Here is a 20889-nt window from a genome sequence, read left to right as displayed (position 1 = left end):
GTCTAGAAACATAGCCATAATAATAGCAACAATATTTTATGTGTGAAAAATACTTTTCACTTTACAAAGTGCTGTCATATGCAACGTATCTTTTTTATTTCCTCTATACAACATTGTGTGGAACAGCTTATAAGAAAATTGGAAATTCCGCTCTCTCGCGGGTCGGGGTTACATGGCGGCGACTGCGGCAAAGCGAGAGCCTCCTGAGATGCCGCTGCTGCCAGCACAGCCGGAGACCTGAGCCGACCCTGGGGGCTGTCCGCGAGCCCCGCACTCCCTCGATGAGTCGGAGAAGTCCCGTTGTATCGGAGTAAGATGGACGGTAGTTTTGATTGTGATTGTGGTGAGCTGGAGCCACCTGATCACTAACAAAAGACATCTGTTAACCAACAGCCACGAGGGCTTCCTGTTGAAATATATAGCAACAAAGGAAGAAAAGAAGCAAAACGGAAATAGTGCTTACCAGCACCTTAGAATGATGCTGCTCAGGACCAGTCCAACACTGAATGTATCTGCACTGTGAGGAGAATGTTCATAGAAGCCTGTTGTGTGCATATTTATTCACATTTTTGTTAAATGTTAAATCGTTTAGCACAGTAAATCTGAGTGCATAGTATGTCATTTCATTCCGTTTGAGTTTCTTGAGTGTTTTCTTTAGATGTCTGCAGATTTGCTGCCCCTTTCTTGAACTATGAGTACTGCAATCTTTTTAATTCTCAGTATGAGTAGAGTTTTTTGAGCTTTAAATCTAAGGGGAACTCAACAGGCCCGGTTGCCATATGCAATGAACACCAAGAAACCATCTTGCTATGGAAGCATAATTATTTTTCTTCTCCCTTTTTGAAAGATCTTTCCTTTTGATGCCAGTTTTCTTCCTTGTTACACAAGTTCAACAATTTGAAAGGAAAAGGCAATAGTAAGGGTTTCAAAATGGCAGAGAAATTTGAAAGTCTTATGAACATCCATGGTTTTGATCTGGGCTCTAGGTATACGGACTTAAAACCATTGGGTTGTGGAGGCAACGGCTTGGTTTTTTCTGCTGTAGACAATGACTGTGACAAGAGAGTAGCCATCAAGAAAATTGTCCTTACTGATCCCCAGAGTGTTAAACATGCTCTACGTGAAGTCAAAATTATTAGAAGACTTGACCATGATAACATTGTGAAAGTGTTTGAAATTCTTGGTCCCAGTGGAAGCCAGTTAACAGACGATGTGGGCTCTCTTACGGAACTGAACAGTGTTTACATTGTTCAGGAGTACATGGAGACAGACTTGGCCAATGTGCTGGAGCAGGGCCCTTTACTGGAAGAGCATGCCAGGCTTTTCATGTATCAGCTGCTACGTGGGCTCAAGTATATTCATTCTGCAAATGTACTGCACAGAGATCTCAAACCAGCTAATCTTTTCACTAATACTGAAGACTTGGTGCTGAAGATAGGTGACTTTGGTCTTGCACGGATCATGGATCCTCATTATTCCCATAAGGGTCATCTTTCTGAAGGATTGGTTACTAAATGGTACAGATCTCCACGTCTTTTACTTTCTCCTAATAGTTATACTAAAGCCATTGACATGTGGGCTGCAGGCTGCATCTTTGCTGAAATGCTGACTGGGAAAACCCTCTTTGCAGGTGCACATGAACTTGAACAGATGCAACTGATTTTGGAATCTATTCCTGTTGTACATGAGGAAGATCGTCAGGAGCTTCTCGGCGTAATTCCAGTTTACATTAGAAATGACATGACTGAGCCACACAAACCTTTAACTCAGCTGCTTCCGGGAATTAGTCGAGAAGCACTGGATTTCCTGGAACAAATTCTGACATTGAGCCCCATGGACCGGCTGACTGCAGAAGAAGCGCTCTCCCATCCTTACATGAGCATCTATTCGTTTCCAATGGATGAGCCAATTTCAAGTCATCCTTTTCATATTGAAGACGAAGTTGATGACATTTTGCTTATGGATAAGACTCATAGTCACATTTATAACTGGGAAAGGTACCATGATTGTCAGTTTTCAGAGCATGATTGGCCTATGCGTAACAACTTTGATATTGATGAAGTTCAGCTTGACCCGAAGGCTCTGTCTGATGTCATGGACGAAGAAGTACAAGTTGACCCGCAAAAATATTTGGATGGAGATCAGGAAAAGTATCTGGAGGATCCAGCTTTCGATACCAATTACTCTACTGAGCCTTGTTGGCAGTACCCAGATCATCATGAAAACAAATATTGTGACCTGGAGTGTAGCCATACTTGTAACTAAAAAACGAGGTCATCATCATATTTAGATAACTTAGTTTGGAGGGAGAGTGAAGTTAATCATTACCATGAACCCAAACTTATTATAGATCTTTCCAATTGGAAAGAGCAGAGCAAAGAAAAATCTGACAAGAAAGGCAAGTCAAAATGGGAAAGGAATGGATTAGTGAAAGCCCAGATAGCTCTAGAAGAAGCGTCACAGCAACTGGCTGAAAAGGAAAGGGAAAAGAATCAGGGATTTGATTTTGACTCCTTCATTGCAGGAACTATTCAGCTTAGTTCACAACACGAGCCTACTGCTGTTGTTGATAAATTAAACGACTTGAATAGCTCAGTGTCCCAACTAGAATTGAAAAGTTTGATCTCAAAGTCAGTAAGCCAAGAAAAACAGGAAAAGGGAATGGCAAATTTGGCTCAGCTCGAAGCCTTGTACCAGTCTTCGTGGGACAGCCAGTTTGTGAGTGGCGGGGAGGACTGTTTTCTCATCAATCAGTTTTGTTGTGAGGTGAGGAAGGATGAACAAGTTGAGAAGGAGAACACTTACACCAGTTACTTGGATAAGTTCTTTAGCAGGAAGGAAGATACTGAAATGCTAGAAACTGAGCCAGCAGAGGAGGGGAAGCTTGGGGAGAGAGCAAGTGAGGAAGGATTTCTGAGCAACAGTGGTGAGCTCCTGTTTAACAAACAGCTTGAATCCATAGGCATCCCACAGTTTCACAGCCCGGTTGGGTCACCACTAAAGTCCATACAGGCCACATTGACCCCTTCTGCCATGAAATCTTCCCCTCAGATTCCTCATAAAACCTACAGCAGCATTCTGAAACATCTCAACTAAAACACTCAGCAGACATATCTCTGTATTCTTCATGAAATGTGTTTTGTCTTTTTTTATTACTAGTGTTTAAGTCATTTTTTTACTTGAGTCAGATGGTGTCATTTAGTAAGGATTTTTATTAGTTCTTGGTTTTTAAAATCCAGACTTTTTTTCTACATGTGAGATAGCTTTCATTTTAACTGGCATGTCGTTTGCACACAAAATAAAGAATAGAGCAAAATAATGCAATGCAGGAGGAGACAAAAGAAATGCACTAAGACAAGTAAAAAACATTCTCATAGAACAATGATCTGTTTTACAGGAAACAAATCTTGCCTTGAAATTTACACAGTGAGACTGTACATAATTGCATGAAAATATCTATTTTTTTCCTAAAACATTTTTCATTCATGAGTATTTTCAAGTTTTTCATACTGTACACATTTCTTAAACACATGATACCAGCAGCAAAATGAATGCCGAATTTGGTACACATGTGTTATCTACCTCAAGGTAACAAGAGTATGTGGCAAAGCATACACCCCTCCCCCTAGTGCTTCACAGTCTGCACTTCTGTTTAGCCAGCGTTAGTGTAGTCAGCTTTTCTAGTGAGACTCATTCACCGTTCCGTAACGTTCTGGGATTCATTCAAGTGTTAATACATCACATCTTATTTATTTTAGCAAATCATATTTCTGTATTTAATTATAAAAGTTAACAGTTTTAAAAAATTTATTTGCAAATCCACTTTTTCCATTGGCACTATGGTTTGTTGCCTACCTAGGTGAATACATGTCAGCTTGGCCTATGGCTGTCCACGTACTTAATTTACTTAACTGTTCGTTTTAATTAAAGTGCTCACTGTGTATAGGAATTTGTATTTTGGAGGTGCTTGATCTATCTACAAAGAAAAATTAGGAATTACTTTATTATAAAATGCTCCTAGAAGTCTTAATTGTGTTTATTTTTAAAAAAGAAACTGTAATGTTAGACTTGTGTGCATGGAAGTAATTAAGGTACATCATTATTGTAGTTTAAAAGTTGTACATGGTAAGACATTTTGTTTTTACTGTGTGTTTTTACTGAATGATTTATTCCCCATCCAAGGCAAGCATGAATAAAATTAGGTTAAATGTAGCATGTAGCATCCCAGTCTCTTAGAATTTGTTTCATCTATTTTATTTTATTGAATACTGTCTGTATCTTTGGTTTTCCTGTTTGAAGAAAAAGGACAAATAAAACATGGCCAGCAAAAAAAAAAAAAAAAGAAAGAAAGAAAAAAAAAGAAAATTGGAAATTCCAAGTTAGACTTTGTGACTTAATGCCACGCAAGTAATAAGTGACAAAGCCAGGACTCAAATCTGTGTTTTCTCACTGCACCTGGGGAATTGTTGCTGGAATACTCCTGTTGCCTCTCTAAGGTATGAACTGAACATTAGATGCCTTGCACCTTCCTGTCTCCAGCTAGTGTTTACTGAATTCTTTCCTGGGAGATTTCATTGACATAAAGCAGTCTCAGTAGCTGTGGTCCTACCTTCAACAGTGCACAATCTTGCTGAGGGAAACAGGGCTGAAACGAGTGAAATGGGGCATCCACAAGAGAGCTTTAAACAAAAATCTACATTGTTCCAGCTTTGAGGACAATAAAGTATTCTCTAGATTCCAAGTCACATTAGGAAATAAAAATCTAGTGATGATTTCTTTGGAAACTCTGAAACTGAAATTCATCACCAATATACACTACATTATTTAATTTATCTAATGCAATTTCCATGCACCAATGATGCATTAATTACCTAAAAAAGTATAATTATCAAAGATAAAGAATAACATATAATTATATTATGCCAAATGCCACTTTGTGTAAAAAAACATCCATTTTAAATTCCAACAAGAGAATGGTATTATTTGGTTTTCTTAATGGATATGAAACAGCCTTGTGACATAGCTAGTTTTCAATATGCTTTCACAATGCAGGCATTAAATCTTTGGTACTACTAGGATAGTCATTCTAGTCTCCCAAACCAATGAAAATTGCTGCATTTTTAAAGGCAAATACAAAGATCCCCCATCCTCTGGTTCACTTTCCAAATGCTTGCAAAAGCTAGGACCAAGCAGGTGAAAGCCAAGAGCATGGAATTTAATCTGAGCCTCCCATGCAAGTAACACAGCCCCAACTACTTGAGCAATCACCAGCTGCCTCTGAGAGTGGGCATTGGCAGGAAGCTGGAATTGGGAGTGGAACTGAGACCCAAACCCAGGTACTCTGATACGGCATTCAGGCCTCCCAAGGGTTGTCTTCCTACATGGATTTTTTTTTTTAAATAAGAAGTAATACATGGAAATGCTATTTCAAGAACTAGTTCTATACTACATTTTTCTTTTTATGGCAATTTGACCTTACTTTTGAAGTTCTGCTGAGAAATGAATAATTATTTGCAAATGTTTAGCGTTATTTTATAGCTTTTCTTTCCCTGTTGGTGCACATTTGCTGTTTTAAAGCCTTCACTTTCCCATATGCTTTGTTATGAATAATAGCAATCGTGTTGTCTCCAGTGGAAATAACAAAGAGCTAAGCAGTTGGCTCCCCAACAAAGAACTTGATAATACTGAATTGCTTTTAAGGTAGTGCTTTTATTACTGCCTACTCCTACTTAATTTCACATTGGAAACCCTTGCTACTCCTGACTTTGGTGACCTTTCACTACACTGAATTGATAGCAGCCTGATAGTAGACTATATTAAATTTCTCACTTTGGAAGACTTTGGCATAATGGTAGTTAAACTGGCCAGATTTTAAAATCACCTGAGGAATTAAACAAACAACAACAACAACAACAACAACAACAAACAGTGTTAAAAATGTAACAGGGAAGCCATCAGGCTGAGATAGCTCTGGTGTTCTGGGTTCCTCCAAAGCAAACTAAAATATAACTCAATGTAAACTGTAAAATTTGAACTTAACCCATGCAGAAATAACCAATTAATGTTAACTAGTGAATTCACAAAACCACCAAATGACTTATTTTTTTAAATTTATTTGGCAGATAGAGTTAGACAGTGAGAGACAGAGAGACAGAGAAAAAGGTCTTCCTTCCGTTGGCTCACCCCACCCCACCCCAAATGGCCACTATGGCAGGAGCTACGCTGATCCAAAGCCAGGAGCCAGGTGCTTCCTCCTGGTCTCCCATGCGAGTGCAGGTGCCGATCCCCCAACTGACTTCTAACTAGAGACTTTCCAGACAGAAACTTCCTCTGACTAAAGATTTAATCAGAAACTGCCAAATAACATCTAAGTAGGGACTTATATAAATAGTGTTCCTAGTAAATTCAGTCACTTGGTGTACAAACCTCTTAAAACACCAACACCTCTAAGACCTTCCCTTTATTTTGAAGTGTAAAAGAATGACCCATTTGAACATCACATACATTATCAGATAAGTAATAATGACAGAAGCTACTTCTACAATACTTACCCTGTGCCAAGAACTGCTCTAATCACTTTACATATTAACATATTCCTTATAACTCAGTGAGATATGTTGTGTTATTATCCCTATTTTAATGGACAAAAGAGTTGTGGGCAAGAAAGGTTAAGTGACTTGCCAAATGACACACAGTCAGTAACTAGAATTTCAACTGGGCAGTCTATGCTCTGAACCACCTTATTATTTAAAAAAGAACTAGACAAGCAAAATTATGCTTTGAGGTAATTTTTTTAATATTCTAAAATGCCCAGGCTATAGTCTGAACGTGTTTGCCCCTCTGAAACTCATATGTTGAAATCCTAGCCCTCAAGGTGATGGCATGCGGGGTGGCGAGGTCATCATTAGTAAGCCCTCAAGAGTGGTTGGGACACCTGCTGAATGGGAGTAGTAGAACCCTTATAAAAAGGGCCCAGAGGCCGGCGCCGTGGCTTAACAGGCTAATCCTCCACCTTGCGGCGCCGGCACACCAGGTTCTAGTCCCAGTTGGGGCGCCAGATTCTATCCCGGTTGCCCCTCTTTCAGGCCAGCTCTCTGCTGTGGCGCGGGAAGGCAGTGGAGGATGGCCCAAGTGCTTGGGCCCTGCACCCACATGGGAGACCAGGAGAAGCGCCTGGCTCCTGGCTTCGGATCAGCACGATACGCCGGCCGCAGCGGCCATTGGAGGGTGAACCAACGGCAAAAAGGAAGACCTTTCTCTTTGTCTCTCTCTCACTATCCACTCTGCCTGTCAAAAAAAAAGGGGGGGGGGGCAGAGAAGCTTGTGTATCCCTTCCCACCATGCAAACCAGGAAAGAGACCCTCATCAGATACCAATTCTGTCAGCACCTGCCCAGCCTGTGGGAAGGATGAGAAATTGATTTCTGTTGTTTATAAGTCCATCCGTTTTATGGTGTTATAGCAGCCGGAATGGACTAAGACACAAAGTCTTTGGTGTGGTTTTTTTCTTTTTAAACCCTCTCTTCTAGTAGATTGAAAACCTTTTGAAATCTAGCAGCAGGTACCATCTGCTGAAATGATTATACTATTTTGCTCATATCAGCATAATCCCACTTTTCCTGTTGTGAAAGTAAAAAGTACGCATGATCCTTTATATAATAGAGCAATTCTGTTTATTGAAGAATACAGTTTATGGCAGTAATATTACCACCAACCTGTAAAAATAGCAACACTTTTTAAAAATTCTCCTTTTTTAATGGATTTATCTGGAAGGAGACAAAAAAACAAAACAAAACAATGCCAAAAACCACATGTTAGTGCTGCTGCCCAGGCTCTTATTGAAAGAAAATCAAGAAGCAGAAAAAGGCTTGCCAAGCTCTGTGCTTTTTTTTCCCCAAGGAATATGACTTTATTTTCTAAAATTCAACTTCACAACTCTCATAAGCTCCACTTCCCACAAACTCTTAATCACAGTCAATTTAGAATTCTCTCCGTCGCTCTTAAAGCTGAATCAAAATCCTGAGAGCTTATGCAAAACCAGGTTGAGGGGTCCATTAGTTTCAGGTCATCTCTCTGAGGAGGTCACTGTCCCAATTAATCCCAAATCGTGAATTCACACTAGGTGTGTAGCTGTATCTTGTTCCAGCATACCTGGTCTAATAGCCTGCATGCTATTTCTAGGCCACGCTCTGGACACAGAATAACTCAAGAGCTTTTGCCTGACTTCTGAACTAGATACTTGGTGATTATTGATTCACTTCTTTCCACCTGGTCTATTTGGAACATGAGGAACTCAGCAACTGAAGAAGAACCTATGTGGACTGCATGCAAGGGAGGCAACAAGGCTCTTGCAGATTGGGCAAAATCTCGTTCAATTTGTGTGCTCCTAGACCCAGCATCATTATCTCTCAGGTGGTTGGTCCCTCATAAGGAAGCTGAGCTCTTGTTGTGGTTCTCCAAGAGGTATGTGTCCATTGCAGGCTTTACTGAGTGGGTTTTGGATGTTGGCAGCCTAAGACCCAGTGGAAACCATTGGTTCAGGTTCTGGTGAAGAAGTTCTTGCTAGCAGAGACCTGAGGTGGCACAGAGCATCACATGGCAAGAAGGAACAGGATTTATATTTTTAAAATCTTGTCTGAAAATAAATTCCAAATTATAGAAAAATTGTAAGAATAATGCTAGTTCAATTGGGACCAGCACTGTGGCATATCAATTTAAGCTGCCACCTGCAACACCGGCATCCTATATGAGGCCTGATTCAAATCTGATTGCTTCACTTCCAATCCAGCTCCCTGCAAATGCACCTGGGAAAGCAGCAGAAGCTGAACCAAGTCCCTGAGCCCCTGCACCCATATGAGAGACTAGAATGAAATTCCTGGCTCCTGGCTAATGGCTTCAGCATGCCCAGCCCCAGCCATTGTGGCCATTTGGGGCATGAACCAGCAGATGAAGATCTTTTGTCTCTCTCTTTGTCTCTCCGTGTTTATTTCTGTAACTCTCCTTTTCAGCTAATAAATAAGTATTTGTTTAAAAAGAAAAAATACCTTTTATTCAGATTCCTGTCAAATTTAACTCCATTTATCAGCTCTTCTTTCTATATCCATGTATTTTTTCTGAAAGTTTTGAGAGTAAGTTGCATATATTGTTTCCCATCACCCCAAAATACTTCAGTGTGTATTTCCCAAGAATAATGTTACTCTTTTATTTGATCTCAGTGTACTTTTAATCTGATTTGCCATTTGAATGATACTATCTTTTGGAGCATTTATTTTATCTGCAGTACAAGATCCAGTCAAGGATCATTCACCGCATTGAATTGTCATTTATTTTTAGTATCATTTAATCTGGAACATTTCCACAGTGTTTCTTTGTCTTCTATGACATTTTCAAAAAATTTAGGCAATACTTCCTCCTTTTAAAAAAAGTAGGACATTCCTCACTTAGAATTTGTCTGATGTTTCCTGATGATTAAATTCAGGTATGGCTTCCAGGCCAGACTCCTACATAAGTGCTATTGCTTCCTTCGCAGGCTATCACATTTGAAGGCACATGTTGCTCATCCGCCCTTTGTTGGTGAGGTTAATTTTGATAATCAAGTCAAAGGTTGTCCAATTTTTCCACTGTCCAGCTCCTATTTTGCCCTTGTAACTAATAAACAATTTGTGATGAGATGCATTCAGGCAAAATTAATGCCTTGCTCCTAATTCAAATGCCCCCTCCGTCAGTTTTAGCACCCATTGACATTGCTTGACTGAGCCAATATTTGCTCTAATGGTTGGAAAATTATGTTTTTATGATTCCAGAACTCATTCTGCATTTACCAGTTGGTACATTGAATTCTGTGGTAAAGAAGACACATTTTCATATTTCTATCTATTATTCGTATGAATTCATGGGTTTCTATTTTTTCCTGGTCATTTATAGCTTATTATTTTTCTCACTAATTATGCACTCAAACTGCCCCAGATTTGCCAGTGGAAGCCCCTTCATATTTTGATGGCATGCCTGAATTTTTTTTATTATCTCTTTATTTTCCAGTGAAATGTTTCAGGCTCTTCTTAAACCTGCCCTGCTCTTGCTTTGGATTCAGCAGTTTCTCCAAGGCTCTCATTCTTTTTAATGGGAAATGATATTAGACACCACATCTGAGTGCCAGATATTATCATTCCTTCTGAGGTGTCTTTGCTTCTAAGTTCTTTTGGCACATAAAGGTAGAAAATGTATACTTATACACATATATGTATACATACACATAAATGCATGAATACCTTACACACATGCATATATATATGCAAACTGTGCTTGAAATTATACATACGTATGAACACATTTGCATAGCTTACAAAGCATGAATTTGTATTGATTCTATTCCATCCCTACATGTTTCTTTCATGCTTGACCTTAATCTGTATTTGTAAGTCCCTTCTTTTATGTAAATACCATGATTCCCATCAACATCAACATAGTTTCTCAATTATATAATACATCTGAAGTAGTTCTGTTACTTCAGATGTATTATATAATTGAGAAACTATGTTGATTTGAACATGGTGGCCTCCCATTCCTGCCTGTGAAAAATTATTGGACCCAGTAAATCGATGACTAGTTGTGTGCCCAAAAGAAAGGAACTCATGCATCCACAGAAAGTCTTAGACAAGAATGTTGGTAGCAATTTTATTCATAGTAGCCAAAACTAAAAACAACTAAATTGTTTTAACAGAAGAATGTATACATATTTTGTGATATATCCTTACAATGGAATGCTACTTCACAATAAAATGGAATACACTACCACTATATGGCACAATGTGGATGAAACTCAAAAACATTTTATTGAATTTAAAAAGGAAAACAGAAGAAAGTACACAATGTATAGTCCCATTTATATATGGACAAGCAAATTAATCTGAAGTGAGAGGAACTAAATCACTACTATACTTGGATTTAGTGAGAGTGGCCCTGGGCAGGACATTGGGCAAGGGCATGAGAAAAGTTTCTAGGATTAAGGAAATGTTTTGTATGTTGATTGGCTGTGAGTTATATGGTGCATGCATTCATCACAAGCAATTCAACTCTACCCTTAATATCTACATTTCACCATCTATACATTGTCCCTCAATTTAAAGAATCAGTTGGAGTTGAGGCTGCCCCTTTCAGATGAGACTAGAAATTCTCTATTGATTTTTATTCATTTGAAAGGAAAAGCAATAGAGAGAGAGGGAGGGTGGGAGAGGGAAAGAGAGAGACAGGAAAAAGAAATAAAGGGAGGAAGAAAAGAAGGGAAGGAGGGAGGAGGGTGAGAGAGACAGTAGGGGCAAAAGAGGGAGAGAGAGAGAGAGAAACAGCCACCCACTGATTCACTCTCCAAATGCTTGCCACAGCTGGGGCTGAGAGAGGCTAAAACCATGAGTCCAGAACTCAATCTGGGACTCCCGTGTGCTTTCCAGGGACCAAGTATTGAGCCAACACCTGCTGCCTCCCAGGATATGCATTAGTAGAAAGCAAGCATGGGAAGCAGAGTGGGAACTCAAACTCAGTTATGCTGATATGCAATGCAGGCATACCCAGAGGGTCTTAACCATGTTCCCACAATGCCTGCAGTGAACTCCTCAACTCAAGGCAGAAATTGCCTCACTTCTGATCCTCCTTCCTCTTAACTTTCCTGGTCCCTGAATCTATTTGAGTTTGTTATTCCAATCAATATGTTTATTTCCTTTTAACAATCTACTATTACTTTTTTATTATCATTTATAATATACAGCATAGGTTATAATTTGGCAGTTAATTAAATGACATCATCAATTATTTAAGTTGCTTTAATACAGTAATTATGTGCATATACATGGAGAATGTTTAAATAATACTGAACTTTGGGTTAATTCTCAGTTTTGGCCTTTGCCTATCTGACCCTTTGAAACAAAAGCAAAACCAAACAAATGAGCACAATGCAGTATACTCAGGTCTTGTCAATTGACTACCAACATTAAATGATGAAATATCACTTCAGCGAGGAAACAAATTACTCAGACCTTCTCATAGATTCTGGTGCAGACCACGCCCTTCATCTTACATTCCTTAAAAAGGAGGAAAGAGATTAATTGACTACCAAAAATTCAAATTGGAGAACAATACATTTATAATAAAATGGAATACATTTGTAAGTTAAATTTGGAGGTAATAGAATATCAATAGATAATCCAGAATTATGACCATTAAAATAAAAGCAGTTTTAAAGTTAATCTATGCTTTTTAAGAAGCAGGAATTTTTCCTAAAGTGGGAAGTTTTATACATTGAAATCTACTAGAAGTATAGTTTTCAAAGCCATCTGCACATGTGCATCACCCAGGGAACATTCCAATGTACTAATGCCTTTTCCCTTGTCCCCCGAGAATTTGCGTTCAGGGGATCTGTGTCCCCATACTGGAGTGCCCTCTCCATGTAGATCTATTGTGCAACAGGGATTTAGAATCACTGTACTAAAGAAAGAAGCATTCAAACCCTTACATAATCTATTTATGTGCAACACATGTATTTATTTGTAAGCACAGAGCCTTAATTTTTGAAAACCATTAGAGGCCATCTCATACAACCTTTGGCATGCTTCGTATCAGTTGACTAGAAGAGCTTTCCAAAAAGCTCAGCTTGCGTTATTGGCATGGTTTATTCTAAGTTACTGCGAATTCTTGAAGGAAAAAAACCCTTATTTCTGTAAATTTTCTACAATTGAGCCTTATGAGGCATATATTACTTTTAAAAATTAGACTTGCCGGGGCCGGCACAATGGGTTAATGCCCTGACCTGCAGTGCCAGCATCCCACATGGGCGCCAGTTCGAGACCCAGCTGCTCCACTTCCAATTCAGCTCTCTGCTGTGGCCCGAGAAAGCAGTAAAAGATGGCCCAAGTGCTTGGGTCCCTGCACCTAAGTGGGAGACCTGGAAGAAGTTCCTGGCTCCTGGTTTCGGATCAGTGCAGCTCCTGCCATTGCGGCCAATTGGGAAGTGAACCATTGGATGGAAGACCTCTCTCTCTCTGTAACTCTTTCAAATAAATAAGTAAATCTTTTTTAAAAATTAGATTTGCGCGCTGGCACACCGGGTTCTAGTCCCGGTCGGGGCACCGATCCTGTCCCGGTTGCCCCTCTTCCAGGCCAGCTCTCTGCTGTGGCCAGGGAGTGCAGTGGAGGATGGCCCAAGTCCTTGGGCCCTGCACCCCATGGGAGACCAGGAGAAGCACCTGGCTCCTGCCATTGGATCGGCGCGGTGTGCCGGCCGCAGCGCGCCTACCGCGGCGGCCATTGGAGGGTGAACCAACGGCAAAAGGACCTTTCTCTCTGTCTCTCTCTCACTGTCCACTCTGCCTGTTTAAAAAAAAAAAATTAGATTTGCCTTTTCCTTTGTGAGTCAAAACTAATAAGATTTTTTTTTATTCACTGTTTAACTTCATTATCATTTTTATGTACTGTTATGTCTAAAATCTTGTGCCAGTACTTGAAGATGAGTCTTTTATGGTTTAAATGTGATTCATGCATTAACTCTGACTTTCTTGTTAGCTGTTTTACCCATTTGTATTCCAAAAAAACAAAGCATATTTTGAAAACAATATAACCAGCTTGCTTATGTAATATTATTTCTGTCTTCAGAAGTAGAAATATTCTTACCACAACCATTTTCCCATCCACCAACTTCCTCTTTATGGTTGTCTCTTTGCCATCCCATTTCTGTACCTGATTCAATGCGCCTCTCTCCAGGGTTATGATACTCTGCAAAGACAAGTTCATGTCATTGACTTCCCTGGACATCGGTTAATTAAAGTAGTTCATTCAGTGTTTTTATCATAGGGGTCTCAGAAGGCACATTCATTTTCAGCAGAATGGAGCCCATGATTTTAAACACCAGCAGGAATAAACCTCTCTGAAGCAGCTGATGGGACCAACTTGAAAGAGAAACATTAAGGATCACCTTGGTTTTCCTATTGTCAGCTGTGGTTTCTTCAAATTCCTGGCCTAGCTTGAAGGAGATCTCAGTATTTTTGAAGGTACTTTCAGTTCGTATAGTGATGATATCCCCTTTCTTGCTGATGATCACATTGGGTTTGGCCAAATTTCCCAGTTTTCTGGTGGCTAACCCCACACCTGAAAATGAAGTAGCGTTAGATTGCGTTGCTCAAGATAATGTCCCCAAGGAGCCTGGAGGTCACAGGTGTGTAGCTGGCAGGTAGTGTCATCTACTACTAACGCCTCCTCTCATGATGGTTCACTACCTGGTGGAATGCATGTCCGGAACTCAAATATTTTAGGTTTTATCATTACAAAATGATGTCTTCAGATTTTACAGAGCACAAATATGCAGCTGAAAAGATGAAAGCTGTCCACTTACACCATGTCCAATCTTACTCCCATTGAAAATCATTAATATATCATTATCTGAATTATATAGATACTATAGTTTGTACTACAAATATTATTAATTAATGTATTTTAAATGAAACTGGAATATACATGCTGTTCCATTATATTTTTCCTTTGTTAATATATTATGGTAATAGAGCATAATTCGCTTCATTTCCTTGGCAGAATCTCAACTCTGAAATTTTGTGGCTCCTAAATTTAGCTATTAAGAAAAAACTATCCACCTACTTTCAAGATCTGTACCATTTCAAATGATTGCAAGTAAACAAAGTGATTTTTAAAGCTCTTCTGTGTTTGAAAAACAAAATAAAACTAGACCTTTAGGTTATATTGCTATCATCAAGACTATTGATATTACTGCTATCACCAAGACTGTAGAAATACGTGGAAGAGGAAAAATGTCAAATAAGAAATACACGAAAGAAAAACTTGTCTCCTAAGGCCCCTATGGGAAGTCCAAATGTTTTGATTTACTTTTCCCTCTTTTAAAAAAAATCCCTTTGGTATCTAAATTTATATCTATATTAAACAAGAAGTGAAGAGTTACATCTAATAAACTGTGAACTGTATACTTTTCTACTAATTCTGATTGCTTTCTATTACATGATTTAGGACATTTTTCAAACTGAATCATAGTCTCTGCGGTAGAGCTGAGTCTACATTCACCAGTCTGCAAGGTGCTCTTTCTCACTCTGTGATTTGAAAACAATGAGAGAGTCCCTGTCCAAGACTCTCATATTTTGCCTCTTCTTCATCTGCACAGTAAAGTCCACAGGTCTAACCAATCGCACGGTATAGATTTATCTCATGACATTCCCATAGTTTTCCAGGCAACAATAGCATGATTTTGCTCATTTTAGCTAACACTAGAAAGTTTTATACAAGCGTTCTCGACAGATAGGCAAACCTGCAGGCACTGTGACAAGCAGGGCAGCCTGTGGTTCCTGGCATCACTCTCCAGTATACAAATGTTTCTTGGAAAATTTCCAAGAGAAATAGATGTTAAGAGCACCTATTGTGCTCATACTTTTGTATCATTCTCTAGAAAGACTAGGAAATAGAGTTTTAACTAATGACCAGGTTTTCCATCCCCATTTGCTGCTCTAACTTCCAGGAAGTTCTCTGATGGTTGAGTAACTGAATTTCAATCCACTGCTACAATCCCAGTTGCTTTTCTCTTACTCACATCCCTAGTCTCTGAACATCCTAACTTAGGAAAATTTTTTGCTTTTCAAAATCCTTGTATCTACGACTGTGTAATAGTGGACATCCTAGATGCAGAGAGAGTAAATTTTATTTTGGCTAAACATCATCATTTTAAATTGGGATTTTCTAGTGCCTTCAATATACTCAACTTCTTCTTTGAGATGCACTTGAATTGCTCTAAAACCAGGCTTCAGGAAGGCCAGAGGATGGGTTGACTAGCCTTCTATGGCTTCTTCTGGGCCTGCAACTAAAGCCCTATTGGTACAAAATTGTCTTTGAAATCAGTGGAGTTATCATTTAAATTATATTAAAAATTGCCACAAACAAAAATATAATACATTATCCAAATGATGGAGAAGAAGATTAACCCCAGAAAAGGATTATAGCTCAACCTATGCAAACTCCCCCAGAGGCCTGGAAAAGGTGTTAGAGGGAAGTGTCCCATAGCTTTCTTTAAAAAGGATCCTCTCAGCCAGAACAAGAAAGAGCACTTCTTACCCAGAGCTTTCATGTAATCATCAAAATTCTCGCTGGAGACAAGCTTCCACGTGCCTAGAAATTTGTTGCTCATCGTGACGGACAGGAGTGAGCTCCACACAGTTCTAGGTGGGGTCCAGGAGACTCCAATGAGATGCTGAGGCCTCGGAAGATTCTTTTCAAAGATGTCCGGAGCATGTGACTCTTACAGAGACCCAATGGGGAAAGGCAGTGTCAGGACTGGGCAGTGAATGGCTTTTCAATCGCTAGCTGCCCATCCATCAGGATAAAAGAAAACCCCACATAATGTTGCCTTTTGTCTCCAAAAAATGTTTATAAAGATGAATGAGAGGTCTATGTGAAACTTCACAAAAACATTTGGCCAATCTTAGATTTAGAAAAATGTTTAGGTATTTAATGCCTTGGAATATTCTGTGGACTATATGATTGTGAGTGAATGTGTGTGTGTGTGTGCATTGAAGCATCTTGGTCATTCTCAATCCTGAGTCTGCACAATTAAGAATTCTTACTGAAAGGGAAGAAAGAGGGGGAAGTGCCCATGAGTATTGTAATAACAGTCTCAAATATGTTGTGGGAGAGAAATGCAGGGAGCAGTGTGAGGAAGTATTCATAGGTAAAGGAGGCTTGGCATAGTTCACATATCCCAGGCAGGGAGAGTAGGCAGACAATGAGATCAGTCTGTTATAGTAGAGTACAGAAATGGTATTCATGTGATAGGACAAGAAGCAACACTATAGCAGCCTCTTTGACCACAGCAAAGATTTTCATCTAAAAAAATCTTTAACTCTGAACTAAGCAGGTTCTTAGTTACTATGGCAACTTTGAGTTTAAGCCATTTAAAAATAAATCCACAGGTCTCTAAAGAAAGGATTTTCTATTAAAAAATAATACTAATGGATATGGGAAGCTCACTACAGGTTAGTCATCAGACTAAGTGCTTAATACAGATTATCTCATGTAATCCTCTCAACAACTCTACAAGTTGTTACTGTTAACATACCAGTTTTAGCAGAGAGGAAAACTAGCTGGGGAAGTTAGGTCATTTGCACCCAAAACTTGAGTAAGGAGGAGCAGGACTGGAATCCAGCACTGTCCCCCAGTGCCTAGGCCCTAGACCACCATCTCACCCTGCTCTTTCTATATTACATATGCACAGCAGCCATGGCCAAAGGGGAGGCAATGCTGATGTCATCATGGTTAAAATTAGTACTCATTGTCTTCTTAAAAATCTTCAGAGATTAAAATCAAGAGATCTAGGCTGTGGTGGCACACCAAAGCCCCTGAATGTGACCAAGGGAGCAAAGGCAAATCCACTTTGAGCATAAGTGTCACTCTTGGAAATGTCTAATTGTTGCCATTCCTTTTCCTAGTAAGTTTTTCTGGTTGTAATACAGCTGATATTACCAGGTTTTATACACCCAAAATATTTCTGTCACCCACTGAAATCTTGATTCCATGTGAGTAGAGACAACATGTGATTTTGCTCATGTGCTATCCCAAGGTATAACACCATGTGTGCACATAGTAGCTAATGAACAAACATTTGTTGACTGAACAAGGAAAGAAAATTCAAAAATTTCTACTTTTATTGTTTTTTTTCACAATCATAAAAATACGATAAATTCATCAAAAATGCGTGCTTATGATCACTAATAGTATCTTGCTAATATTCTCTTTTCCATCTCCCTCTCCTGCCTCCTCTTCCCTCCTGCTAGAGGAAGAAAATAGCAAAGGCTGTGGAGTCATCCTGAAGTATGGAAATGGGTTGTAGCACCTAGTCCTTCATTTACTCAGTAGTAAAAGCAGGGGATTCTTTCGTGTTTAGGATGACACGATCTTGTTGTGACACCAAGAAAGTGCAAGTGAGCTGAGTCCAAGATTCAGAGTGCATGCATGCCTCCAGGGCACCGCCTGCCCCTCCCAGACAGCACTGGAGGCCTGATATCCATATTCTCCCTTTCATGTTTCAGATAAGCATTTCTTCTCTAAGTTTAACAATGCATAGATTAAAATTGCTTTCTTAAGGCTAGTCATTCCTTGTAACTTTCTCTCTACCAATGGACCTTTGGTCTTCTGGTTACTATGGTGACAGTTGCTTTTATGCTGCCCCAGAGGCAGTTAATAGCTTCTCTTTTGTTAAAAGACAGTAAGGAGCAAGAATAAGTAGCTTTGTGACTCCTCCAAACAATGCAATTAGCTTTGTTTTCTGCTAGAATCTGAGCCACACAGGTTCTTTTCCAAAGGCTAGTCTCAGATTTCACATCATTATTTCTAATTGAACACCTGAGAACTGATGTTATCGATTGTGGAGGGAATCAAAGACAGGATTTCTCCTTTCCACTTTTCTTTTCTTGCCAATATGGCGTATACTGAGTTGTCCATAGTTTTCCCACTCTATTTGCATGTCCCCTTGTACTGAAAGCAATATTAACACTTACAAATACTTTCAAGTAGGTTGTACTTTTAGGCAGTAGCACAAAGAGTTTTTTAAGGATTCAGGCAACTGCTCCCTCATCTCTGAGGGCAGAAAGGAATCCCTTTAAGATAATTCACTTGCAAAATGTGGTGAAAAATATGTGTGTCTAGTAGATTTCGTAAGAAACAAATATAAACTCAAAAATTCAAGAGATTTTCTAGTCAAGTGTTATCCTGGTAGCCTGATTTGCTTCCAATCTGCTTTGTTTCCTTGATTGGGTCTTATCATTTTTTCCAACAATTCAGAGAAAATGTAATTTGCACACAATTTTTTTTTTTAAGATTTTATTTATTTATTTGAGAGGTAGAGTTACAGGCAGAGAGAGGGAGAGACAGAGAGAAAGGTCTTCTATCTGCTGGTTCACTCCCCGGATGGCCACAATGGCTGGGGCTGGGCCAGGCCAGAGTTGGGAGCCAAGAGCTTCTTTCAGGTCTCCCATGTGGGTGCAGGGTCTCAAGCACTTGGGTCATTTCCTACTGCTTTCCCAGGCCATAGCAGAGAGCTAGATCAGAAGTGGAGTGGCTGGGACACAAACTGGTACCCATATGGGATGCTGGCTCCTCAGACACAGGCTTAGCCTACTACATCACAGTGCCAGCCCTTACACATGAATTTTTTTATGGATATTTCAGACTGAGTAAACTTAGATCAGAGAATCAACTAGATTCATTTTTAAACTACATTTTCTTTTATTAATGCCAACACAACTGTAATATCTCTAAAACCTCATTTTGCAGTTAAATTCTAGCCTATAACATTCCCATGACTATCCTGCAAAAATGAAATATCTTAAATTTCACATTGTTGCAGAATAACAACAGTTATTGCAATAAACTCCAGAGTCAGTGACTTCACCCCGAAGTTTCTATTTTGCTCAATGTCTGGTTTGGAATAAACTCTCCTGGTCTTTGACTAGCTTTTTTCCATGAGGTGACCCACTGGCCTTGGAACCATTCATCTGGCGTCCCCAGCATCCCTTGTGGCTCAGGAAGGCAAGGGTTGCTTCTTACCAGTCCTGACTCAGAAAGGGCCTGTAACTCTTCCACTAATGCAAAATGTTGTCATGAGGCCCCTGGAGACAGGGGAGGGGACAGCAGAGCACAGTGATTGCCTTGCAGACTCTTCCCAGCCACCACACTATACGGAAGGGCACCCTTGGTTTCCAGCGAGAAATCAAGTGTGTGTCGTAGCGGCACTCAAACTGTGGTCCACAGAGTCCTGACCATATTTTTTAATGTGAAATAGTAGAATGTGTAGTGTGGATTTGCAGTAAGCTCTCACCTACCTTTATCCTTTCCTGAATCGATGTCACTTGGATTGCATTTTTTGAAAAAGATATATTTGTTTATTCGAAAGGCAGAGTTACAGAGAGGAAGAGAGAGAAGGGTCTTCGATCCACTAGTTCACTCCCCTGATGGCCACAACAGCCAGAGCTGCACCAATCCAAAGCCAGGAGCCAGGAGCTTCTTCTTCTGGGTCTCCCACATGGGTGCAGGAGCCCAAGGAATTGGGCCATCATTCACTGCTTTCCCAGGTGCATTAGCGGGGAGCCTGATGGGAAGAGGAGTAGCCAGGACACAAACCGGCACCCATATGGGATGCTAGCACTGCATGCAGCTCCAGCCCCTGGATTGCATTTTTATCATCTATAAAATATTGATGAACTATTTTAAAATTTAATTTTATTTATTTGAAAGGTAGAGAGGGATGGTTCTCTTTTTATGACTAGTGAAGGAAAGTGTGTCTGTTTATTTATTGTATTTTGTGCAAAAACTTTGAAAATTAAATATTAGAATGCTCAAAATAAATTGCTTTTGTCAGTGATTTACTAAGTAGTACTGGGTAGCATAAAAGAAATCTAGTGAGATTATAAAGCATTATAATGCAGCAGGCTAAGCTTCCCCTTGCAAGTCTGACATCCTATGTGAGCACCAGTTCAAGTCCCAGCTGCTCCACTTCCTATCCAACTCCCTGCTAATGTGCTTGGGAAAGCAGCAGAGGATGGCCCAAGTCCTTGGGCCCCTGCACCCATGTGGGAGATCTGAATGGAGTTTTCTTGGCTTTGGCCTGCCACAGCCCCAACCTTTGTGGCCATTTGGGGAGTGGACTAGAGGACAGAAGGTATCTTTCTCTATATATATCTCTGCCTTTCTCTTATAACTTTGTCTTTCAAATATATAAATGAATTTTTTTTAAAAAAGAAACCTAGTGAATTATTTTTGTATAATAGTATTAGTGATAGTGTTAATATGATGGATCTTTGGATAATTCATACTTTTCTGCAAACTTTAGCATGGATTT

General features: G+C 39.6%; 1 protein-coding gene and 1 pseudogene across 1 annotated transcript; one reads left to right on the top strand and one right to left on the bottom strand.

Annotated features, from left to right (window-relative positions):
- Nucleotides 1-225: 225 nt before the first annotated feature.
- Nucleotides 226-3540, top strand: LOC133757666 (mitogen-activated protein kinase 6-like; annotated as a pseudogene).
- Nucleotides 3541-12022: 8482 nt separating this feature from the next.
- PMP2 (peripheral myelin protein 2) lies at nucleotides 12023-16185 on the bottom strand. The gene is made up of 4 exons (XM_062189527.1): nucleotides 16113-16185; nucleotides 13960-14132; nucleotides 13659-13760; nucleotides 12023-12073 (listed from the first exon to the last, which is right to left on the bottom strand). The coding sequence occupies exons 1-4, from the start codon at nucleotides 16183-16185 to the stop codon at nucleotides 12023-12025; spliced, it is 399 nt and encodes a 132-aa protein (XP_062045511.1).
- Nucleotides 16186-20889: the final 4704 nt, after the last annotated feature.

This window comes from Lepus europaeus, chromosome 4 (genome assembly GCF_033115175.1).
Source record: "Lepus europaeus isolate LE1 chromosome 4, mLepTim1.pri, whole genome shotgun sequence".
Taxonomy (NCBI): domain Eukaryota; kingdom Metazoa; phylum Chordata; class Mammalia; order Lagomorpha; family Leporidae; genus Lepus; species Lepus europaeus.
The sequence above is the reverse complement of the archived record's forward strand: the minus strand, read 5'-3'. Positions and strand labels throughout refer to the sequence as shown.